At 36.6% G+C, this 27,275-nt stretch overlaps 1 protein-coding gene across 10 annotated transcripts in view; it reads right to left on the bottom strand.

Annotated features, from left to right (window-relative positions):
* The window catches only part of RGS7 (regulator of G protein signaling 7), a 256,155-nt gene that overhangs the window by 69,964 nt on the left and 158,916 nt on the right, over nt 1–27,275 (bottom strand). For all 10 annotated transcript variants that reach the window (XR_004355853.1, XM_032681676.1, XM_032681675.1 and 7 more), the window contains exons 4-5: nt 22,477–22,527; nt 631–737 (exon numbers count right to left, since the gene is read on the bottom strand). Coding sequence is in view for 9 of the 10 variants with exons in the window: in XM_032681676.1 (XP_032537567.1) it covers nt 631–737; nt 22,477–22,527 (158 nt within the window). In the remaining variant the exon portion in view is untranslated. The remainder of the gene's footprint in view (nt 1–630; nt 738–22,476; nt 22,528–27,275) is intronic.

Here is a 27,275-nt window from a genome sequence, read left to right as displayed (position 1 = left end):
TAAAACAAAACTATGTAGGTATCTGAATAATATACTTGTAATTGTAGGCGTACACATACATACATACATACATATAAATACTTCCAGATTGTTCTGAAGCATCTGCATGTTTGTTTTATGCAACGGGACTGACAGATCAATGTAAAAATGTCTCTGCACTTGTTAGAAGAATACACACTGCTCCAATACTATTCAGCCACCAGTAAGGAAATCCTGACATAAGACGGAAATAAATATTACTCTCCATTATTTATCAGATTTCTGCTATAGGTTTAATAATTAAAATCCCCCTTTCCAAATTAAGACTAGACTATGCAAGGAATAAGGGTCAATAAGATAATTTAATTTGCTTTATTATATTTCCAAAATATTATATTAATTCATTTCATGAGAGATATTTAGCATTATCATACTTTTTTCCAGATATCAAAATGGTCATTATCATCTTAACACTTTGCTGAAACTTTATAAATAAATTCCTTCTACCATTTTTTAATTTATGGGAAATTTCACCATTTGCCGTGTTATGTAAGACACAAAGTATGGTTAAAATTTGCTGTGAACCTTCGTGCAAGGCTTTTAATATTAGTCTCCATTTGGGTAAGTCAAGAACATATTGAAAATACCTACCTGGAATCGATAAAAGGTGCCATCATCCTTCAGTGTTAGAACATGGTCTGAGATTGGAAAGAAATAGCCATGTGCTGCCATCAGTGTTCCTAAATGTAGAGCTTCCACTGTTTGAAGAAAAAAGAAAGATAAACTTTAAAAGTGAAATAACTTCTTTTCAGCAGTTTAGTTTTGTTGTTAAGATTCACCTAATCTGCAGATAACCACTTTGTTCTCAAAGTCTTGCCATCATGAAAGACCTGTCTTTTTCTATGTAATATAATGACACAGCCAAAAAAAATCCCTGTACTTTCCTTCACAAATAGCTTTAAATGTCCCATTTGCAGCTGCAGCTCCACTACTTATATTGGCATTAGCAGGTAGCTACCTCAATGTTCACTCACTTGTTCTGAAGCTAAAAACAGCCTTCATTTTTACTCTGATGGTGCAGCCTACTTTTATTCTTTAAAACAGTTTCTGATTACATGTTAAAATAGTTGATTCCAATTACATATCTTCCTCACTAGCTTTATCAGAGCCACTGTAAAGGAGAGAGATTTCCTTAAAAGTTTCTTGTTACTGGGAAAATAACAAAGAAACATAGGATACCAGAACAGTTGAGGTTGGAAGGGACCTCTGGAGGTCATCTCATACTTGCTCAAGCAGAGACATCTTGAAGTGCTCGCTGAGGACCATGTCCAAGTGGTTTTTGTATAGCTCAAAGGAGTGAGACTCCACAACCTCTCTGGGCAACCTGCACTAGTGTTCAGTCATCCTCACAGTAAAAAAGTGTTTCCTGATGCTCAGTGGGAACCTCCTGTGTTTCAGTTTGTGCCCATTGACTCTTGTCCTATCACTGGGCAACACTGAATAGAGACTGGCTCTAACTTTTCTACGTGCTCCCACCAGGTATTTATACATATAGATGAGTTTCCACTTGAGCCTTCTCTTCTCTAGACTGAACAGAATCTTTTCTCATAGAAGAGATGCTCCAGGCCCTTAAACATCTTTGTAGCCCTCTCTTGGAGTCTCTTCAGTGTGTGCATATCTCTCAGTGACGAGTCCAGAACTGGACACATAGAGGACAAATTCAATTCACTTTAATGAAAAAAATTCTAGTATGCAACAGTAAGGTTTATATGTGCTCCTGTATTTTCAGTGAATCACTGTCCAGTACCAGACCCTGAAATCTTTTGCTCAGTATTGTTATTATTTGTCTGATAAGAACACAATGTTGGAAGAAGAGAACTGCAGTAGTTGGAGTCATGGTCTTGTTGCAGTATTTAAGTCCTTCTATCTCTTTACCATATTTCTTTACCAACCTTGTAACAACTCCAGTACAAATCCTGAAAATATCTGTACAGCAATTTCTGCTTTACCATTAAAAATTTCCAGGCAAAATCCGCTAATATCAGTCCACAACCACCAAAGCATTCTAATTTTAGAAGTTATATGACAAAGCAATCAGTTATAGGAGCTGGTGCTAGAGAGGACAACACTGCTGCTGAACAACACCAGCAATGAGAAAATTTAAAAGACCAATAAAAAAGTCAAAATGAACACCTAAGGAATAAGGGAAAGATGGGAAAGGGGAGGAAGAAAGAGGCAAAAAACAGAAGGAGAGAGACAAAACCAGCAAGATCTGCCTAAAAAAATCATTAAAATATGAAATCAGCATGAATCCATAAAGTATGCAGAATCAGTAAGGATGCATATTTGCAGTAAGTAAAACATGTTGCACAACCACAAGTTACAGAGATTCATATTCATCTTCTAAGAAGTGCTCATCTTCTAAGTGCTTATTTCTTCCTATTGCCTTAATTTGGTTCTCAGCAATGGCAAGCATAAATATTGCAGCACAGCTTTGTCTCGCCCTGCCTCTTAAAAACATCACTGCCATATCTGACCAGCAGTTACAGCACCATCAGGCAGAAAGAAATGTGAATCCTGATATCTGCGTTCTTGCTAACACAGAGAGTTTCACTTATGCTTCACCCATCGTTATTTTGAATATGAGAAGTAAACACAGGTTTATTCACTTACCCATACTTATCAACATCCCAAAAAATTCCATCCTTCACTCTTTGCTCACCTGAAGACATTTACTGGCATAGGAGATACAGGAGAAGCAGTGGGACATCTTTAAACTAACCCAAAGCCAGCAAGCATGTGAAAGGAACAAGAAAGGGCACCTGGACAGTACTTAACTGAGATCACATAACTCTACCAGGATTTATTTGATACCAAATAATTATTGCCATTTCAGTGTTTAGCGAACTGGTTCCTGTCCCTCCAGCAGAGCCATTACCTAAGAAAATACAACACACTGTCTCTGGCAGCGAGCTCTCTGGCCTGCTGTAAAATGCCACAATGCTATTAACAAGCCATTTCCCACTTGCAAGCCTATAAGAATTGTCTCTTAACAGAAAAAAAGTAGTTGCTTCACTCCTTGTGTTTGTGATGTCTGTAAATCCCCATGTGAACTTTGTCCTAATTATTATAAGTTCACATATTGTAGTTACTAATTCATTTCAAGCTGCTAAATTCTATTATCCCATGGATCAGAAATTTTGAGTCAATGCTTTCTCTAGTGAGTCAGTTGCTGAGGTTCTTTTTACTTTGGTTCACTTCATCTGCCTTTTAACTGTATTAAGGTTTTCTTTGTTCTTCACATTGGAACTCATTCCCAATTCAAAAAAATTTTATTTTTGCAGGTATTATGTATCTTCATGTGTGGTAGGTTGACTTTGGCTAGACATCCCGTGCCCACCAAGCCACTCTATCACCCCCCTTCCCAGCCAGACAGAGGAGAGTGAGTAAGATGGAAAATGACTCATAGGTTGAGGTAAGGCAGTTTACTAAAGCCAAAGTTTACACGTGCACAAAGTTTATTCTCTATTCCCGTTAGCAGGCGGTGTTTGGCTACTTCCTGGGAAGAAGGGCTTTTAGTATGCATGACAGTTTCTTAGCAGGCAGACATTGTAAACAACTAATGCCCCACTTCCTCCTCCTTTCCTTAGCTTTTATATCTGAGCTGTCATATGGTGTGGGAACATCCCTTTAGTTAGTTTGGGTCAGATGGCCTACTTGTGTTCCCTCCCAGGATCTTACTCTCAACTGGGGAAGGAATGTTACAGTGCTGATGCTGTGCCAGCACTGCTCAGCAGTAGCCCAAACACCAGTGTGTTAACACATTTCTAGCTACCAATGCAAAGCACAGCACTGTGAGGACTGCTGTGGGAAAATGAACTCCATCTCAGCCAGACCCAATGCATTGTGGAATGAGAGAAAAACAAAGGAAGAAATGTGCTGACATTTTTTAGAGAAAGGATTTCTTAGACAAGGGTGACAGGGCTTGCCAGGGAGCTCTGACGCAGATGAGAGTTCATTCTCTTCAGATTTAGCAGAAACTAAATAGGCTCCAGATTTGTTTCATGTTCTTCCTGGATTCTGAAATATAATATTTTTCAAGATCACAAGGAGCTTACATTATTTCCCTTTACCCAGCAATTTTTAGACCACATCTGGACTATCATGTCAAGTTATGAATAACATGTCCATTCCAGTACAAGAAAGACATCAACAAACTCGAAGTGAGTCCAGTGGGAGTTCATCAAGATCACTGGGGTTGGAGAACGTACCCTATAAGGAGAGGCTGGAGGAGCTGGGCTAGGTCAGACTGAAAAAAATAATGTTTTGGGTGTGTCTAGCAGTACCTTTCCAATGCCTAAAAGGAGATTTCAAAATGAGGGAGCCAAGAACTTTATGGAGTTGCATGGCAATAAAACTAACTAATTACCTAAATAAATAGATAATGGTAATAAGTCAAATCAGGGATAGTTCTTATTTTCAGCCAAGCAGCGGGAGAGGCTGCCCAAAGACACTGTGCAATCTGCATCCTTGGAGGGTTTCAAGACCTGAACAGGTAAAGTCCTGGGCAAAATGTTTGAGCTTACACTTGACACTAATTTGAGTAAGGGGTTGAATTACAGTCCTCCTGAAGTCCCTCTCAACCTGAATTATATTACTACTCTGTGAATCTAGATGGTCAAGTAGAAGTGAAACATAGAGCTTAAAAAAGGGATGAAGACAATTGGAGAAGAAATTATTTCAAAGCTCCTGCCAGAACAGCCTTTACTCCAGGCAAGGTTGGCTACAGTAGGAGTAAGAGCTTGTACTTCTCTCACTGACCACTGAGTCATAAACATAAGTACATATTCACTACTAGTTCTTTATGAAAAAATGGAAAGAGTGACCTGGCCTTTTTCAGAAGCCAATCAAGGTTATTTAAGGTTTAAATTTTTCCCAATAGCAGCCTACATCTCTTCTCAAGTTATGTATGGAGAGTAAGCTGATTATACGTTTACCTCAGGCAATCTCATTCAGCTAGAATGAATCCACACTAATTCAATGTTAAGGTGTATCTCTGTTCCTTTTAGCCACTAAGCATTAATATGGACATATAAACTTGTAACTTCTCTTTTTTTTTCTTTAATTAATAGATAATAAGTTTTAATTTTTTTATGGCTATCAATTCATCAACTTAGTCCAGCATTACATACATATAAATGCACAAATATACCCTTTTAGTACCAACCTAAGATCCACTGTAGCTCACACTTTGAGGGTTACAAAATTATACCTGGTGAATTATGTCCACAAGACTGTACGTCTGCCTCACACCAGGCTGCTAGAGGACTAATGCTGCTGCTCTTTTTCAGTAGCAGTAGAATTACAACACAGAAAGAAAACTCAGCTCTTGGGATGTTTCTAATCTCTGAGCAAGAGGTTGTCCAGTGTATTACAGACACAATGAAGGCAACACTTTGATATACATCTCAATTTGCTAAAATCAGACTGAAAAATTACTGCGTGAAGCTAATGAAGTAGAACAGTAGGATTTAGGAAATAAAACCATGAGCTTGAAAAAGAAAATGGAGCCAGCAGCAGACTAATCCAACATGCCTAAATTCTTACAATTTAAATTCAGACAGCTTCTGTATCCCCCAGCTATTCCTGCATGTGAAGTTAGAGGATTTTCACTTAAGAAGCACATTTCATCTGCAAAAATGGCACATGTAGATTAGGAACATCAAAAACTTCTATGAAGTGGATTAGTTAAAAAGAAAAAAAAGGAGTCTGAGAGAAATGCTTTAAGACATAAAGGTTGCCAAGTAAAAAGAATAATGTTTATACATATTCAGAATAAAAATTTTAAAAAATTGGAGGAACAGAAGAAGCAAAAAAAAATACTGGTTTTTTTTAGATGGCAAGTGTACACAGATTCATGCAGAAATGTGATATCTACACAACTATTATTTCCCAATCTTCAGTCACTGTGTATAAGAATATGCAATGTGAACTACCTTCTCAATCACACCCAGGTAGCCTCATCAAGAAGGCATAATTCAAACTACAGTCAACTACTATACAATGAATAAAAACTGCAGCCAGAGACATCACATAAAAAATCTGAGGGAGACAGAGCTCATGGAGGTGTAACTGGTAGAATAGAGTAGACTTCAGCTTCCTCTGCTCTTGACACCGTGCTTTGAAGACATTGATTATCTGATCTAAGGTTCCAGATATACTTCCTAGTAGTTATACCATGGAAAAGTGGAGCAGCATATTCAAAAAACAAATTTACTCAAATCACTGTTTTAATTTTTATAGCTAAAAAAAGGAAAGTGTTGTGAGTTATAACAGCTAATGGAAAAGAAACGCCTCAGATGAAAGACAAATGCATCTTTATAAGCAAGTTGCATTTCAACAGGATACAAAGTATTTTATATAAAATCAAAATATTGCTGTGGATGTAGGTTTGATTCTTAATGCTATTACTGGGTTAAAAGCTCAGAAAAAGCTAAAAATTCCATGGTTCACTCTGCTGTTGAACTTTATTTAGCTGAGTGGGTGAAGTGAACAACACATGTACATAGATTGATTAGCAATCATTTCTGTGAGAAATAATATTGCCCAGCCATCTGCTGTGCCATTACAAGACAGTGATCTTGACAGATTAAATGCCAGTCACTTTTAATATACTTTGTTATACAAGAGAGCCAGATATTTTCAGTGCTTTTGGATAATCCAAACCTGATGAAATCAAAAGAATGAAAAACATACTGTGGTGGCTGAGTTTTGGTTTTATTTTCTTTTTTAACATAGTGCAGTTTTCTCCTTAGTGTAATAGCTACAGCATGGATTGATGATAGTTTGTTCATCTTAAATTGCAGGGTATGGTAGTATCAGTGGAACAAATTGTTTCTTATGATAACATCCACAGGAAGGGATTAAAAAGGATGAATGTTCCTTGGTTTTCCTTGGAATCAACATGTTTCTGTTCTTTGAAACCCTTAATGGATATGTTTTCAGTGATTAGTGTGGATTCAACTTTTCCTTACATATCTCAGGTCTATAGGTGATGTGATCTATATATTTATGTTTACTCATACCATAATAGTTACAGTTTCGCAACATCTGAAGTGCCCTGCAGGAATCTCTGAGGGACCAAGAAAAGAAAAATAGGGTGTTTTCCAATTGTGTTCCACTTTCAGGCATCATTTTTTCATAGTCTGTCTTATGTTCTCTTGTGCAGCTCAATCCTGGAGAAAGATTTCCTACAAGGAACGTGACTTGGGGCATTTTGTGTCCTGAATATTGTTATATGATGTAAGAAACAGGGAAACACCCAAACTTGCCAGTTTTTCATATACTTTTTGATACAAAAATGTCAAACAAATGAAAGCTTCCCTTTCCACAGGACAATAAAGTGTTTCTTATTCTGGGTTATTTGTTGAATCTAAAATCCACCACAGTACTGAATTGCCTTGCTAAGCCACACAGCAGCCTGGAAAAAGAAATAACGAGTCAGAACTTCACAAGAACACATTCATTGTAAGTGTTGAATGCCAAGACTTTTTCACTTACTCTCACCTCACTCCTGCTGTAATTTCATTGCCAGTGTGAACACAAGCTGCAAAGGATTAACTTTAAGTTAGAGTAATAAAATACAACCTGCTTCTCACACTGACAAAAAGTGTAGGAGAGACTCACTCTCTGGGCCTGGCTGTGGTGTTTAAATAGGAGAAAATAAAACAGCTAGAAAAGTTCTTGAACACCCACAACACTATAACTCCCCCTCTTTTTTGCCACCTGAAGGATCAAATTTGTAAGGGGAGCAGCACTCAGTGAAAGTTATTTCAGTGAGGACAAAACAGTTGGTGAAAGCAGAAGCACTATTTAACCCAACAATTAAAATGAGATTCATACTTGATTCCAAGATACCCATCATAAACCAAAACGAAGTTATCTGTCAACACAGCAGTTTACCTAAATAGGTAGGATTTTGCTTGTGCTAGACAGTGGCTGCCAATGCCATCAGCAGGTCAAAGGCATTGAAAGGAGAATCACTAAGCAGGATAAGGAAGAAAACCTATCAAAGATAGGCCATGAGTCCTCATCTGCCCAAGGCATGATAATGTCCACCTTTCCAGCCTGAGCTGATCTATAACATGGGGTGTATTTCAAGTCTAGAAACAATGATGCACACCTGACACATCTACTCTTTTCCTCACAAAAGCATCCAGCAAAACAGGGACTGTAAGAGTGATGAAAGACAGTTATGCCTTGGTGCATCCTCCACCTCACCACACCTCTTTCTGCCACTGCCTCTGATGGGCAATGTCCTAAGATAAGAACAGCAGGAGGGTATTTCAGAAAGAACTTCTGGATGCTCACATAATGAATGCATTCCAGGATGAGGAGATGAGATTTTTGTGATTGACTTTCATCCACATCAGCCTGCAAAAGGATATAAAATGCTTCTGAAGACTGGTCCCACTGGGCAAACTGGTCTTCTGAGGTTGCAGACAGTTTCTGGATGGAAACCTACCCTCTGCCAAACCCTCCCCCAACCTCACCCATCCCCAGCAGGGACGCCTGCAGAGTACATCCAACCTGAAAGTGGGAACACTTTTGGACAGGTAAGTAAAGTGCACTAAGATCCAGTCAAATACAGAGAGAAAATCCTAGATCAGCTACATAGGTGCTTTGTTGCTTGGTACTTGTGAATTCTGCAAGGCCAAAGACTGTAAACCTGAAGGTTTCTAGCCAAACCTGCTTGTATTATAGCCCTTTAAACATAGACTATTGACTGAATCCGAGATTAAGTGGACTTAGCTGCACCTAGAATTCTCCAAGAAATTTAGAAAGCAGGGGGGCCTTACTGAGGCTCATGACTGAACAGGAGGGACCACAACCTATAATTCATTGTACTAGATGATACAGTTGCTATTTAGATACTGCACTGGCAATGTTTAGATATTGTATTAGCAATAAATCTAATCATAATCATCCACATAACCACTGTGTCCTACTTCTCATGCGTGATTGAGAGCTTCTCTCATTACTCTGCTGCGGAGACATATTACCAGTCTGGCTTTATGTGCTCACAGATTGTGGATGAATTGGGACTGACCTAAATGTCTGACATAACCCTGAGAAATTTCTATCTAGATGAGATCAACAGAAGTCATGTCACCATGAAAGACTGAAGGAAAGGGGAAGCTGGCCTACAGTTTCTGGAAGGAACCGAAAAAAACCAAAAACCAAAACCAGAGCAGAAGTCCTTTCTTCACTCACAGGAGAAGAAAAAAAGAAAAAAAACAAAGTAAAGAATTCTCAAGTCAGAGAAAAAAAAAAGATGTTAGTCCTTGAAAAAGAAGTTACATCTCACTGCTAGCCATACACAAACTCTCCTCTTGAAAACTTTTTAAGTATTGCCTGTTAAATTTTTTATTTGATAGTTTCCCACTGGATTTCAGCTGATTACACACCAACCATTGGTGCCTCCTATTAAAGTTTGCTTTTATCCTCTTAATAAAATTGTATCTTGAAAGGCAGACCGCTGAGACCTCAAAATGTAATGACTTTAGGTGAGCACCATCGTTTTCATGTTGACCAAAAACTAAAAAAAATAAAAATTATGGAGTTGCAAACTGAGGTCTCATGAAGCAGACCAACAAGGAGTGAGGTGCTGGCATTGAGTAGTGCTATAACTTCACCTCTGAAATATTTGTCTGAGGTGTTTGTTTAGAAAACAGGAAACAGTGCAGCTGCAGAGGATGGAGGAAATCTAGCCAAGCTGTAACCAACAGACAGACTTAACCACCAGGCGAAACAGAACACGGCATAATTTGGTCACTAGATTTGGCCACAGTTCATTCAGCATGCCGTCATGAAAAGTGGCCTGAATGTGTTTAAAAATGGATTTATAGTTTCCCTGTCATCTCTCACCTCAATTTTTTAAAGTACCTACCAATATCACAGCAGCAAACAGGCAGGCCTTTGGCTGGTGGAATTTAGCTCTGTACCTACAATGCAAGTCTGCGTTTACAAATTTTTTCCTCTAATTTCACTATAACTGTTCTTGAATTTTTCTATTTTCAATTTGGCAGAAATCATGGGCTTTTTGCTCTTCCATTACTGATATCTCTTGTCTCTTTAAACTGAAATGATGGAAGGGTGAAACCCAGATTCCTTCGAAATATGGGTTGCCTGTTTTCCTGCTGGCTCTTCCTCCGAAACCGCAACTTTTTAGTTTGAGCTTTGATTCACATGTTTCTTTAAGGCAAAATAGGGAAAATCAAAACCTGCGTGTCTTGCTTTCCCTAATGACTGTCTGAACTTGTGTCCATAAGATATTTCTGAACACTTTGCTCCTTCACCCCTCCAGTATGAAACTCTGTGCTAATATTTAAAGTCATATGTGCACCCTTTTGAGCAAACCTGCTAAAGACAAAACAAAACCAAAAAATATTCACAAAAAAATCCAGTTACTGGAAATACACTGATTTTGAAAGTTTTCTTAGATGAAATCATGTTCCCCAGTCTCAAGCATCTGTAAAACACCCAAAATATTGGACATAGACTACTTCTATTCAGTAATATAATTATTATGCTATTATTTCAGGTTTTCTTGTATACTACTTGCCAGTTGCTGCTAGCACACCAGATCTTCCTACTTTCTTCATCTCCAGCTGCTGAGTCTGCAAATGTGTGACCAAATTGTTTGGCTGCAAACGTTTGGTGGAAGTATGTAATTCATTCCCCATGACACCCAAGAATTCATGCATCAGCCAGGAAATGCCTTTTACATCAAGATTGCCTCAAACACAGTGCCCTGAATGATGACAAACCTTCCTGGCCACACTATAGTGTCACTGCTTCTCCCTTTCTTTGTCCTACTCAAGGCAAGGCCCAGCTGGCAGCCTGCCAACTCCCCTCTCAGTCAGCTCTGTTTGGACACCACAGGCACAGGATCTTTTACAAGAGCACATTCAAAGCATAAGACCAGTAGGCACTGCCACATATATATCTGGGATGGGATTTAAAGGGAGGAGACCCATGCTTAAAACTTGGCAGATACAGAGCATGTGAATAACTAGTGTAGTTGATGAACCACTTGAATTCGTGGGCAGTGCATAGCAAAAGAGGGCACAAGCTTTTTCAGTGCACAGATTGTTACTGAAGGAACTACAGAAGATAATATTGTTGAATCAGAGGGACATCAGCTACTGTGGAGGTTTTGAAGTTGGGTGAGGGTAAGTAATAGGTAGCACTAACTCTTGCAAGATTACTGCTGGTTAAGACGAATAATGACACTTTTTTAGTTTCTAACTCTGTTTTAATATGAATTGCTACTACACCAACCATTAACTTTCTATCACTGTGATGCATTGCTAGCATAATCACAGAACACCCACTTCTGACCAGGCAGTTCAGAAAATAGAAAGAACATGCAGCAGCCACAGCTAGAAAAATAACTGCCTCTTTCACTGCACTCAAAACAATAAAGAATACAATCCTCTTTATAACAATTTTCATACCTCCAGCAAACTGAGAGCATAAAATGCTGAAAATAATGTATTTTTTCCTATAGGAATAAAGCTGTGATTTTAAAGTCCACCAGGAGTTAAAAGCTTTATAAGTACATTGGTGTCATTGAGACACACATCAAGGAAAAATACCAGCAAAGCTCAGGCAGGCTAACAACAAAGAGTGTGGAGGTAGCTTTTCCAGAGAATAACAGGAATACGATTTCCCATGTGATCAGACACAGTTACCTTGGATGCACATACACAAAAAACCCCAAAGCAGTTATTACAAACGGGATCACCTTTAAAGAGTTTTCTTTGTCCATTATTTATAGTTAATTTCTTTGACTGGTAAGTAAAATATAGTACATTGTGGTCATCAAAATGAAGGATGAGGGCAAACTTCCCAATGTTGCAAAAGTCCATTTTATGCCATCCCATGTTCCTATTGTCCTCCCCACTCCCAGCGCTCACTTTGCTCCATTGCATGGGATTTACACAGATAATTGTAGAAAACTATCAGTTCAGCCAGACAAACTCTGCTATTAAAAAACAGAAATACTGACAGATATTAACTGGCGAAAATAGCTCAGAGAAAACCCTTTCATAAGTGTTTTTTCTTCTACAAAAAGAGAAGAGGCCTCAACGTGTGACCTATTTCTTCTGTAGTGGCAGAATCTAAAAGCAGAAGGAAGAGATAGCACTGATGAAAACAGCAGCAGCAGCAAAACTATCAAAGACTTTAAAATAAATTGATAAAATGAAGAAAAGCATCTAGCTGGGTCAACATAATAGTCAATCTGTGTTTTAAGGCAAGTTAAATATTAGACTGTCAAACTGTTAATCATAGTGTGTAATATTATTTAATCACCTTAAAGCTGGAAAATATATCCTTAGGTTTTAGAAAGACATCCAGAAAAAAGAAACTAATACAACTGACACCCATACAGACAACATGATAAGAACTATAATAAAGATTAGAATGAGTGAAAATAAAGGTAAGTGCAACAGAAAAGAAAGACTCAAGATAACTTTTGTTGATGGGTACAATGTCTTACAACTCTGTGAGTGTTCTTATGTAGAATTAGTAAACATATAAGGTTATGAAAATCTGGTTACATATTATCTTGGATTCCCAGGGAGCTCTTGGCATGATTCCTCCAAATGTTTTCTAAAGGTATCAAGCAGAACGTGGAAAAAGTAATAGGTAGAAAGGTGGGAATAAAGGTCAGGCACAGCAGATCAATCATCACACTGAAAGAAGGGTAACCACAGAAGCTGTGTCTAGTAGTTCCTGAACTGTTCATTATCATCCTAAATTATCTACAGAAGGGTGTGAACGATGATATTACATCAGATATAAAATTTGCTGAAAGTATAACATTACTGAGGTAAGCAAAAACTGAGTTGCGAGGAGATGTAGGACTTCATGGTACTGATTCACTAGACAATTCAACAGCAAATAGAACTGAATTTTGATAAATGTTAAACATTTCAAATATGAACCTCCACTCCCCAGGTTCACATGCCCCATAAGTAGCTGCAAAGTAAACGCTGCTGCTTAAGATAAACTAGAGGTGCTGTATGAGATTCTGTGAAAATGTCTGCTCAAATCTTGGACAGAAAATAATGAATTATTTGGAAAGAAACAGAAAACAAAACACAAGACGGAAGCACACCCACATATTAAATTCCAAGCCCTCACTGCAAGAAGGACTTTGCGGTGCTGGAGTGTGTACAAAGAAGGGCAGTGCAGCTGGTGAAAGATCTGGAGCACAAGTCTTATGAGGAGCAGCTGAGGGAGCTGAGGGTTTAGCCTGAAGAAAAGGAGGCTCAGAGGGGACCTTATTGCTCTCTACAACTACCTGAAAAGAGGTTGTGGCCAGGTCTCTTCTCCCAGACAACAACCAATAGGATGAGCAAATGCACTCAAGGTGCACCAAGGGAGATTTAGACTGGGTATTAGGAAAAATTTCTTCACAGAAGGGGTTGTCAAACATTGGCAAGGATGGCCAGGGAAGTGTTGAGTCATTATCCCTGGAGGTATTTAAAAGATGTGTAGGTGTGGCACTTAGGGACATGGTTTAGTAGAGGTACAAGTGGTCGATAACTGGACTTAATGATCTTAGAGGTTTTTTCCAGTCTTAATAATTCTATGATTCTAACCCACAGTTACCGTGACATAGTGGCTGTTTATATATTTTTGCTTTTTTTAATTTCGTGCTAGTGGTTTATTTGATGATGTAAATAATTCTACGATTTCAAGAAGCAAATATTTCACATCTCTAATAAGCTTAAAAGCTATAAAAGGTTTAAGTTTCCAGTTTATCTGAAGTATTACCATAAATATTACCATTAAAGTAATTAAGAAGCAACTTTCAAAAGCAAATGAAAATTACTTGTAATAATTTCTGCATACCTAACTGAGCTAATAGTCTTTTATTGGTTGGATTTTTTAAAATTAATTACAGCTTCAGCTTTAATGAGAACAGTATTTTTTTACCAGTCATAAAAATTAAATTCTATTGACACTAGATATTTTGTGGATTCAAGTGTTCTGAAGCCAAGTGTATTGCAGCTACACAACCACAGTAGGCATGGCTCTTGTAACCCACCCTGCCACTCAAACAATGAAAATTCTGAAAATTTGTCAAATTTGAGTAGAATGCAAGAGCAGAATGCAACCAGTGAAATTGGAAAAAGGGAGAAACATTAGAGGGAGAACATCTGAATGGAGAAGAACACATGAATTAGATCCAATCAGCAGCCATAAACAAATGAGGATCAGAGGATATTCTGTGCAGTAGAACTGAAGCATGAACCATGGAGATTAAGAAAAAAAAAAAAAGATGGGAGGAGATGAAAAAAAAGGAAGAAAAAGAGGAAACAATATACTGAAAAAATGAGAGAATGCCTAGGAAATATTAATCTGTCCAAGATGAAATGGCAAGCAATGTTCTTTATACAGTAATTGATCTTGAACAATCACTCCTTCTGTGTGGACAGCAGTATTTCTCTATGGAAAAATTTGCTGTGAAAACTTAAAACCCTCCTAAGGTCAATTACTAAAAAAATCAAGAGAAGGTCTTACATTATTCTTCCGGTCATCAAATACAACATATGACATGTAAATATCAAAACATTTATGTTTACTTGACTATAAATAGGTGCAGCAGCTGTTGGCAAGATGAAATAGGATTTCAAGTGCTTTTATTCAATTAAGTTGTCCAGATTTAAAATCTCACTTCCACCTACTTTCACTTTCCATTACTACATAATGCAGTTCCTTGGCAAACAAGGAAGTAGAAATCTAATGAAGTCTCTAGACAGTTATTTAGCTCTTTTTAATTAATTATGCCACTGTGAATTGGAAATTAGTAAATGTTCTTCCTCTTAAACCCCCAAAACTTGGTATGATCCCAAAGGTTCAGAAGGAGGCTGTCAAACACTAAGAAAAGCACAAAAATTCCTAGTAACTTTAGTAGAAATGAGATAAAATATTTTATTAAGAGGATAGCTATAATTTAATTTATGCAACTAACTACTGAGCTATATTTCTAAAAGTTATCAGAATTCTCCCTAAAAGAGCATACATTTTCTAGGAGTCTTCGTTTGTACTGTTGTCCTTAGCTAGCTCAGTAAATGTATGTTTTATTGTTATTAACAAAGACAGTAACATCATAATCTCTGACTATGCTGCTATTAGTGTGGAGAGTTACAATGTAAGCAGACAGGATGGGGAACAGAAAATATTTTTGAATTGGCAGGATTTGGGATCCAAAGCCTGTTATTTTGAAAATCTGATGCATCAGTATGAAGTTAATACTGACTTTACCTATGTTTGCCTTATGCTGAAATGTTGCTTCCATATTCTGAGTGATGGTATCGAGGAAAAGGTTTTTGTACAATACCCGGAAGGAGCTACCCACTTTAGGAACACCAGGTTCCTTAGAAGAACAATGTGGAAAATTTTCAAAGAAAACTAGAGAAACAGAAATTGCCCAATTTGGGGCTTGATTCTAAAAACTAATTATAAAGCTTTCCAGACTTTATAAATCATTCAGAAGAAACCAGTATCAGTTTTGAATAGCAGAACTTATATAGAGCTTTATGATGAAGATGTATACTTTGAGGTAACTTCATGGGTAAAGATTTCAACTGTGAAATTTAGATTTCTTAAAGCCTACTTTGTTCCATGAAAGAAAGGATGAAATACATTCCTTCAACTGGTGTAACAGAGCATTTGAAGTTCTTCCCAATGAAATTACTTGAAATAAATGCTTCGTGAATTTTCAGATTCTATCATCTTGATCAGGTAACAGGTTTACCATTAACTTTTTATCTGAATAGGCTTCTTCAGACTTATTTTTCTAATCTGTACTTTCTATTCTATTCAGTTCATTTTTCTCACTCTTCACTCAGTAAGACTCTTAAAGACTTCAGTGAAATAAAGTCCATGCTGCCTTCCAAATTGTGAAGAAAATGCTGACTGTTGGTTTGTTTAAACTTTTAAAATCTAACTGGGTATCAGACACTTTTTAGAAACTAAATTTTGGATTTTAGCCTGAGATATAGCTTAAAGGCCATGTTACATCTAATCCTATTTTAGAAGGCACATAGTTAAATCTTGTATCTTTTGGAATCAAAGATAAAACCTCCAACTTTCCGCATAGATGGAAATTTCACCTTTAATGATTAAAACAAAGGGTGAAGGAGTGAATTTCATGTGAAGGTATTACGCTTACTACTGAAAATAATTCTGAGTAGAATTTGTAGACTTTAATATTAAAGGTATGAATTATTTCCTATTAAAAATACTTTTGAAGTCTTCACCATGGAATCAGGGTTAGCATTAAGAAAAATGAAATTTAAAAACTCAGTTGATGACTTGTTTTTAACCCAAGGAAAGCAAGCATTAATAGAGTTCTGTTATATACAGAAAACGTGTACGGCACACAAGTTATAGTCAAATCATGGAATTATAAAAAGGTTAGGGTTGGAAGAGACCTTTAAGATCATCTAGTTCCAACCCTGCTGCCATGGTCAGGGACACCTTTCACCAAACCAGGTTGCTGAAAGACTAATTAGAACCAAAAGTGATACATTTTGAATTAATATGCTATCTTTACCTATTACTCCAAAATGGACATTGCTTTATAACTTAAACAGATGCAATTCATTTATACTTCACAGGTAATGTAAAAGTTTATAAAATTACTTAATTGCTAGTATTAAAAAAACCAAAATATTTTATATGGAATCTTGTAAAATAATTGCTATCTTAAGACAATAAGGGAGGAGAAATTTTATGCTTAGCCTGATAGAACAGGTTGTAATAGTTTGACCTATCTGCTATGTGAAGAAAGCTATTTGCCACTGATACCACGAACTCCTAGCATCAATACTACAAATTCTGTATGTCCCCTGTAAGTGTAAATAACTGTTCATTTTTTAACTAGCTGCCACACTACTAAACACATCAGAAGAAATGACTGCTCCTTGATAGAAAATTGGAAATGAGTACTGATGTAGTCTACCGCCTAGCTATAAGCAAGAAAATAAAATGGCCAAACTAGGAATGTATTAATTGTGTTCAAGAGTGATTACATAAATGTTCAAATAGTACTGGCACGACAGCTTACTCCAGGCTGGCCCTGCTGCACTACGTGCTCTTGGGAAACACTTCTAACACATGCAGTCTACACAGGGTAATAGATTACACTAAACTGGAAAAAGCTTCAGTGGAAAAACAGGAAACCACTAAATCTGATTTATCGTGTCACAGCTGAATTGTACAGGCAGTACACCTCTGTTCACCATGTCCAAAATCTCTCTAAAGGCTTTAGGCAAATAAAAAAACCTCTTCATGTGAACATTTACCACTGCACTCCTGAAACCTTAACAGTGGCTAGAAGTCCACAGATTGCCACACACAGGTAAGTACCATCTATGCTACACATAATTTAAGGAAATCTGACCCATACATTTTTTGCATGAGTATCACAACATTAATGCTATTGGTACTAAAGTAGTGTCTGTAAATTTTGACATTTTCCATCATGAAGCAGAATTTTGTTTTTATTTCTTTTAGTTCATCTGAAATTGAAGTTATTATTCCATTTAAATGTTACAGGACCTGACAAGTTCAGATCAAATTTACCCAGTAGAAGAAAGTAAGGAAGCTATTTACACTAGACTTGGCGAAGGTTCATGAAGTTTGCATATCGAACAAAGTGTGCCTGAGTTTCTGTTAGGCATATGAAAAATGACTGTCTTGGTGCCCCTGGCTTCCCATTGTGAGGATTATAGTATGTGTACGGGCAATATAAATTACTTTTATTGGCTTTTTTGGTTTTTTGGTCAGTTAAGCTGATGCATTCTACTCTTCCACAAATTTTGATTAATGTAAAGACTGCAAAGGTAAGTATGACCTTTCCATTCCCTTCTTTCTTCCTTTTCATAAGAGACTCTTTTCTCTGTTAGCAAACTCTGGAAGTACCTACCCTTTGCTTGCAGCTGTCTGGTGGTGTCTCCCAGATGGCAATTGTTTAGAACATCTTGTCTGGCTCCTGCTCTTTGCTGCTACCTTACTGCATATGTATGCGGAAAGGGCAGAAATAACTTAAAGCAGAACAATTTTTCAAGTATGTTTTTACAAACTCAAATAAAAACCCTAATTTTTTCTTCTAACTCTTTCAAGCAAGTACTATGTGTTATCAAGGTCATTATTCGTATGGGAACTGCTGGAGAGAGATTTTACTACAAAGCAAAGGAGGGAAAACTGAAGAAACATAAACAGATGATGTGCTACTGCGTCCTCCCTTCTTATTGCACTGCATCAGTGAACACAGTTTAAATGGCTGATGGCGGGCATCTAGTTACAAACTAGTTACACCAGTTAAGTGAAAAGATTATTGGCAAGAACCGACGTTGAAAAACACACAAGGGTGTCTATGTCAAGGTACAGTCTTGTTTTATAACTTTTAAAATTAGATTTAGTCATAGATATTTTTGACTTCAGTGTAATTCTTGATGTCCAAGAGCAGTAGCAAACTACTTCAAGAAATTGCCTAAATGATCTGGAGCAAGGCAGTCTGGATGCAAAGGTTGTGCATTCTGGAGCTGGCTGTAGTACTGTGACTCTGCTAGAGCAACTATCCAATAATGAAGTGCCTCCAGCCAAATCCTACTGGCTTTGCAGCTATGAGCAAATTAAATAGGCAACACTCAGGAGTAAAGGTACTGTAAAGAAACACAAGGACAATGACTAAACCTATTATCTACTCTTAAAGATGCTTTCTGAGACATCTGAATAGAAATTATTCTTGGGCTGACTTTACGATAAAATACATGTTTGTGAATAACATACATTTCATTATGAAAAGACTCAAAAACTGGTACTGTTCTTCCTCTTTTGGGAGACAACATCAGGATTTACTATTAGCCTGATGAAAGCTAGGGAATAGAGAAATCAAGTGTTTGCCCAAAGGACATCAAAGAAATCAGTGCAAGAACCAAGTACAGAATTAGTCTCTTGGCAATTTGAACTGATACCTTTAAATCAGCTCATTTACCCTTTTTGTTTCTCACTAAGGATGAAAAACACTTCAGTCTCTGGTCTGGTCAGTCTGCTACATTTCACGTCATTAATTACCACTTCAAAAATTAAAAACACAGTGTAGAAAAACAGAGGAGATTTTCCACATTAAGAGTAATTGGCACCATCAGTGAAGAGTCAGCACTTACTCTGTAATGGTCAGTTCAACAAACACGTATCTAAATGCCAAACCACAAGCCCTTAAACTCAGTTAATTACTTCTTTTCAGGTTGAGATCATGCTTATATATTTATGACCGAATTAAACTTCCACATTAAAAATAACTTAGACAATTTCTGTTACTCGAAATTTTACAGATGAGTCATAGGCTGAACACAAATATTTTTAAGTACATATTGAAAAGCAAACAATATAACAGCAACAGTAGATTGCTTTGTGTCCATCTATTCTGGGCACAAGCTCTACTCTGCTCCATGGAAATAACTTCAAATCTGGTATACTTTAGCAGAATCCACCTATCATCTCCACTTTATTTTCTTGATGGAGATTTACTGCAGCAAGCCAAACTCTTACAAATCTTCCTCTGAAAATTATTTTCCATTTATGAAAAATTTGCAGGGATTTATTGACTGGCAGTTTACAAGTTCCAACTTGTAACCATTTTTTACTGGAAATTGCTGTCTCCAGATGAAAGCTTTATAGTGAAAGCAAATGTTGCTGTCAGACCTTCTTCTGCTTTATGTTTTCCCACTATCCATAAAACAGACTACTTCATTCCCACTTGAATGGTATTGGAGTTGTATTCCCTGTGCAAAACAAAGGAAAAACCTGCACTACAAAATATGACTTTTTTTTAAAATCATGTATGGTAGTGTCAATAATGCCACTTCTTTCTTACTAGTTCTGTGTTTTATTAAAGAACAAGTTGACTGAAGGAGTCAGGTGTTTTCATCCTGGAGAACAGAAGGCTCGGGGTGGGACCTCACCGAAGTTTTCCAGTACTTAAAGATGGAGATTCTCTTCACAAGGAGCCACACTGAGAGGATAAGGGGCAGTGGATAAGGCAGAGGATAAGACACAGAAAGTGGTTTCATCTTGGTGTAAGAAAGAATTTTTGTGCAGTGAGAACAATCAACCTCCACAGGGATGTGGTGGACTCCCCATCACTGGAGGCATTCAAGATGAGCCTGGACAGAGTGCTAGATAATCTCATTCAGGCTCACTTTCCCATGAAAGTTTGGACCACATGATCTTTTGAGGTCCCTTCAAACCTGGGCTGTTCTGCGATTCTGTGAATCTGTCTACTTACCCCTTAAATGACAATTTGCATGCCTTCCTTGCATGAGTAGTTCACAGCACTGGTAGATGAGGTATGCAAATGATCCTTATATTTTTCTGGGCAGAGTAGAATATACTCTTAAAATACATGATACAAGGTCTACTTTATCTTGTTCTTACATGTATAGGGCTGATATCAGAATCAGATGGAGATGATAACTTTCAGTGCAAACTGAGGCATTATTTATTTCTGCATCCCAAAACTTCTTAGCTTCACAAGGGCTTTGTAATGGAACCTTACAGGGGAGTTTTAAAAGAGAGCCAAGTAAGATCCTGACACACTGGTTGAAAGTGGACAGAAGATACTGGCAACCCAAATTATGGTGACAACAGATCACAGAAATTAAGGATTTTTCCACAGAAAGTTCTACATTGTGTTCTCTAGAACTGGAACAAAAAGCCACATGCCTAAAGATTTTACAAAACAGAACATTTTCAGAAGTTTTGTCACGTGAATGGCTCTTGCTCACCATCTGTCAGGTTCTCTGCTATCTGGCAATTCTGAGCATTACCCAAAGAAAGCATTTAGGGCTATTTGCTTTCTGAAGATTTGCATTCGGCCAGTTCCAGATAGCTGACTTTGGACTAGGACCAATACACCTAAGACATTTTTGTCATTATGGATAGTGTTTTTCCATCCATACAATCTTGGAGGACAAAACCCAGCTTAAGTTAAATTATTGTTGTGTTCTGGTTACATATGTTAGTAGTTTGTGTGTTTGTTACATTTTAATTGGATATGAACATAAGGAACCAGGGGACCAGGTTTTGTTTAGTATAAGGTTTTTTTCTCTTCCCTATTTTGCAACATCCAGGTAATCTGAATGACAGCCTATCCCAATACTGTAGGTCTGGTTTGACAAATAAATGTTAAAGCTTCTGTATCAAATAAACACAGAACAGCAATCTTTCAAACTCAGATACAGATAGGTGAGTGTTTTGTAGCTGGCAACTCAGAAATACAGTAACACACTTAGGTCTCTGGCAACCTTCACTTTATCTTCAGGAAGCAAACATGACACTGTTTAAAGTTACACAAAATTAGAAATATTTGGTGATTGTCACATAACAAATCAAAAGGTTGTGAACTTGCAAATATCACATTATGTATTGATTGTAACTTGAGGAATGAGGAGCCATTTTAAACACGTTGATTTGCCTTTTGCTGGAATTCTACAATGATCATACTTTGATTTCTAATATGACAGAAAAATACATTTTTAAAATCAAATCAAATAAAAAACAACAAACAAACCCCAAACTAAAACAGAAATTCCACTTCCAAAACTCTGAAACAGGGCCAGAAAAAAGTATTTTTTAATCTTCTTTAAAGAATGAAGATTATCTTTCCTCTAACCTGAAGATAATTAGGAATTTCCACATTCCATAGGAATACTTGAATTCTACAATTCAGCCTTCTTTACTAGAAATAATTCCTTTATGGAAAATTTTTGATCAGGTAATAAGATTCTTGTAGATCAGGGGAATAAATATCAGATGTACACAAAACTGTGTATATCTGTATTTCCTGCTGGCCACACAGGAAATCTGTGGCAGAGTTTGAAACCAAAGCTTTATTTCCACATCCCAACCCAGCTGATCAAGCAATGAACTGTTCTTCCTCACCACTTATATTTCCATTTCACTTTCCATTTAAGATGCCATAAAAGTGTCCAAATTTAAGATTAGCATTCGGTAACAACACAATAATGTATTTTATTAATTCTATCTATTTTTTATATACTGAAAAATTCTGTAAGAAAACACCATGTGTTTAATGAACTATTTAGCATAACACTGAGTAAATTACTCATAGACTTGAATGCATTTTCTACTAAGCAAAGTAACTATTGTTTTCATTCTTGTCCACCATATTTCTTCCTGGCACCTCCTCCAATACAATGGATAATCAAAATCCTCAGATTCTTAGAAAAGGTTTCTTAGGTTTGGTGATGTCTGGATGTCTGTTTGGTTACTGAAATTATACTGGTCAAAGGCTGCCTGGCCACCCCCACTGCAACAGAAAACGAAGGCAGGACCAATAATTTAAAAAAACAAATTAGAATTTGCAGACGTGAAAACAAAACAAATTACCTGGGTCTTCTATAGATAAGTTCTTCGTTAACCATTGAACAATGTCTGAACCTAGAAACAAAACAACAGGTATTTTTATATTAGTAAGTTTTCTCTTCCTATTCTTCAGATCCCTGAGGCAATTCATATTGTTCTTCCATGGAAGAGATCTACACTTTTTGTTCAGATTGGCTAGAAAAAAATCCTGTGACAGTTTTATTTTATTTTAGCTTCTATTTTTTAGCTTTGCTTTAGCACAGAAACATAGCACTCATTCTTTCTTTAGGCTAAGATTTAGAAAAAGTAATAGAAGTGCACTACGTGTATAATAATAGTCTGCATTTTAAAAATTACACTGCTGCAAAATTTACACAGCAAAACAAACCCTTTATAAAGCTAATATTAAGTTTTTCACCCCTTAAAAATGAGTTATCAATAAAAGCATATTCAGTTACCCATACATGTACTACCAATGTATCAAACTCCACCTCATGGCTAAGCTCTTGGCAGAATTCATTTTTCCCTTCGTGCTTAAGCTCTTTCTTCACTAATCCTGTCTCTCTTCTTCCATATCTCTTCATTTACTGCCTATCCATTTCTTTCTATCTAATTTCCTGTCTTGTTTTTAGGTCCAATGCTGTTGCTCACTTCTTGACACCTTTCATACCAAATTTCTTGCTGCTTTTCGCACTGAGTACCCTTCAAAGCTCACCTCCTAATACCTAACCCATCTGCTCCTCTTGGGCATGCACTTCTATTACACTTCGCACTTTATGTCACAAGCCTTGTTTTTCAGATTGAAAGCTACAGTTGAACTTCACCCATGGAGAACACGAATTACAAAATAAATTATGAAGCAGTGCTGCAGATGAAAAAAAAAACCCTACATTCATGATTTAACAACTTTAAATAACAAAATTGTCTTAAAGGGAAAATGTAGTGAAACACTGGCAGGATGTTACGTGCATGTTTTTTGTGTTTCATGATGGCTCCAGTTCAGACAAGTAGTGTAATAGAGAGAGATGTCATGTAATATTTCCTTATAGAATCAATATTTATGATGCTCAGCCATTTCCCAGCAAACCTAATAATGAAATTCTTTTATAAACCTTAAATTTAAAACAATCATAAAAATCTACAAAACTTCCACAAATATAAACTAAATCAAAACAATAAAATCTCTTGAATGCACAATAATACATAACATTAGACTATGGAGTGCATTTCCCCTGTCTCTCCCTAGATTCAAATTTCTTCCTGTACTTTGGATAGTGCATTTCCTTTGGTTTTCCTAAGGCAATGAAAATGATACTTTAAAAAGGCTTTTCAGAGAAGAAAGGAAATTTCCTTCTCCTTGCTTTCTTAATTTTAAAGAATATAGTTCTGTAGCTTTTTTTTTTATTACACATAGTGAATAGCTTCATCATGTATTTTACAAAGCCTTGTTGATAATATCATAACTGTGTGTATGCATTACTAAATTGATTACATAGCAGTGAAAATCTGTGTAGATTTTACAACCATCTCCAGAGCAGACATTTTCATTACTATGTTACATGTCTAAATTTTGATAGTTATTAAACTCCAGCGGCACCATTTCTCATAGCATTTACATGGCTTTATTCCTTAAATGAGGCAATTTACATTTGCATGCTGTTGGAGGAGTACAAAATGTTTCAGACAGATATTCCTACCTCAAAATACTCTGTTTTCATTCTATTTTTATGTATTTTTGTAAATACAGTTTCAGTCCCTTATTTATACATAGGAACTTTACAAGGCCGACGCTGAAGGAAGAATTTTAGCTTAGTGTAAGACAAAACTTCATAGACTTAATGATGCAGTTACAAGCAAAGCTATATTTTTATGTCAGCTGACTAGTAAGCCCTAAATATTTTCCTAAATCTTCAAAGAACAGAGAAAAAAAATTTGAAAAACATTATGACACTTCTGAATACTGATTCTTAACTTTGTCTTCCTTCAAATCTCTGAGGTACCATATAAGAAGAAATTTCCTATTCTATTTATCTCACCTTCAAATACTTCTTTCCTTTTTGCTTCTTTTGAAAACTCTCCTACAGTGACATGCCATATTCCTCAGTCCTCAGCTCCTGGCATCACATTTGTGTCCATGGTCTACACATCAGAAATTTCGCCTCCATATCTTGCACTGTCTTTTGGCTATTATAACTAATAGTGGGAAGTGGGGTTTCATAACTACTGCACCACCTGATTCTGAAAGTTCATTGCTGCTCTATTCACATTTTACACTGAAGCCACTCCCTTGGCACTTGAAAGCCTGAACAGCACCTTAAGCCAGCTATTTTATTCAAACGCTGATGATTTCAGATGCATGACTTTAATGACAAAAGCCCAGATGAATAAGCATCAACATGAACACTCTCCTTTTAATGTGAAGGCTCTTCAAGTAAAACAAAGTTGAAAGTAATTGGTCATATCACAAGGGAAAAATTTATCAGTTCATATTTCTTTGGGAGATCTTGGGGCCAAAACTAGTCCTAAAAGAATAATAAAGGTATTATCTTGTAAAGCTTGCTGGGTGTTCTTTTAGCTACTACTTTTAATGTCTAATCAACAAGATGGTTTCATTCAATCATTCCTGTGCCCTTTTCTAAGATTTATTACTTATGCAAATGTGTTTCTAAAAGCAAAACTATTATTCTATTTTCTTATCCTAGGGGAAGAAAAGCAAGGCATCAATACAGGTGAAAACAGGAAAACAATATTTCCCATGAGTTCTAGCTTTGAAAAACCTGGTGATCAGTAAATTCATGTCATTTTTCATATACCACACTTCACATCTATAGGAATTATGATTCAAGACTATAAACTTCATTATTTGTAAAAAATAACTAATACTTATAGGATGAAAAATCTTTAACTTTCAAACCTGAATCTGTCTTATTGCCAGGAATCCATCAAAAAGACAATCTCATCAGATGATATAAATTTCATGGAGCCACTACCTCAGTATTGGACTCTTCTGGAAAGGAAAACTTCAGCAATCCAAACTAGAAAATGTTGGCTGTGTCAGATATTCAGGTTTTTATACTGTTTAATGTGTGACAACAAAGCCCCAGTAATAAATTTTCAATGCAGATTCTCAAGGTAAGTTCCTCAGGTTTCCCTGCCTGACTTCTAGTAAGAAGCTAAAAGGCAAGTTGGCTATTAAACCTGTAGGGTGCAGAAGTCAAATTGCCAACTGAATTTTGAAATCCCAGAAGAACCTTCAATTTTCATACCAATTTTTAAATCAAATAGCACTGGACAAGGCACAGTGATAACTTGTAATAATAAATTAAAGCTAGCACAAACAGAAAACCTTCAAAAATGGGGTTTTTTTAGACACAGAGCCTGAAAGCCAACAGTGAGACTCCTTAAATGTCAGCACCTACCCAGATAAAGGCAGTAAAATTCACAAGATCTTACTCAAGTTCAAAAATAAAACAGACTTTCAACTCCTTTAAAGAAATAGGCAAAAGTATGTCTACTTTCATACACAAACAAATAAGACTCAAGCATGTCCTTTGTGAAATGTACTTGCTGAAAACTCCACAAGTGATTAATTTTAAATGAAATGGTCCAAACCAGCAGTTGCTGAAGCCATCACAGCATCTTAAGAAAATATTTTTGAGGAAAGCATGTTCTCTGAACTCTGCAATGCTAATTTCTAAGTCAAACTCATAAAGGCCAGGGCAATGCTAAAGTTAGCTTTCAAGAACAAATACCTTATTTTAAACAAGTCCTTATAGAGTACGTTTCCAAAAGGTGTGGGTTCTGATCTATAGAAAATATCATGGGAATTATAGATCCAATTTTTGCTATGCTATGTATAGATGCATAAGCCATGACCAAAAAAAAAATAAAAAAAGATGTAATGGTAGTACTGCAAAAGAAAAGCAAAATTTGAAATGCCCTATCTTTTTCAAAATTCAAAAACATATTTAGCTGAAGAAGACACAGTTGCAAGAAAGTATATTTTATTAATCAGAATCACAAACCATAAGACCACTGAGAAATTTAACCCAATGATTTCTTACTTCATAGACAGGTTCAACCTTGCAAAAAAATAGTGTTACTGTTAACGTCTTGTTTTAGTAACTAAAACATATTCTTCTTTTTATTTTAGACCTCAGAATATTGCAGACGATGAAGAGAGAAAGTGACACAGTAAACTCCTCTGTGTTACTGATACCACAAGAGAGGATTTTGCTGTTGAAAATCAAGACTTTTGCCATCTGAGCTCTCAAGAGCAACAGAAGCCATTGTGATGTTTGCCCTGCACTGTGGAAACTGGGCAGCTGGGTATGTTGGGTGCATGCTTGTTCCCTGAAAAGCAGCAGTGGATCGTCTGAGAGCTCCCTTGGGGGACCCTCTTGCTCGGCTGGCTCACCTTCAGCCCTTCACCACCACCTGGCATTGAGAATCTGGAGAACTTTTTGCAGGGCAGCTCACAGTAGGGAAAACTTAATGACATTACTCTAGAAATTATCAGTGTCTAAATTTAAGACAACAAGACTATTAGTTTTAAATTACTAAGAAAATAGTACTGCATTTCCCTTGTTTCTCCTTTCTTTCATATATTGGAAGAGGAGGGAATTGTGTCATTTTAACCTCAGTCTTCAACGCCACCACTTTGTCACATTACTTCATGGTGATACATCAGGAAATTAAGTTTAGTCTCTGACACACACTTCAAAATCCTTGGTCATGACTGAAAAAAATTATAATGTGCAATTTAATTTCTCACCACTGATTCAGATACTGGAAACACATAAACTGGATCAGATGAGCAGAGT

The sequence above is a fragment of the Chiroxiphia lanceolata genome, chromosome 3 (genome assembly GCF_009829145.1).
Source record: "Chiroxiphia lanceolata isolate bChiLan1 chromosome 3, bChiLan1.pri, whole genome shotgun sequence".
Lineage (NCBI taxonomy): Eukaryota > Metazoa > Chordata > Aves > Passeriformes > Pipridae > Chiroxiphia > Chiroxiphia lanceolata.
The sequence above is the reverse complement of the archived record's forward strand: the minus strand, read 5'-3'. Positions and strand labels throughout refer to the sequence as shown.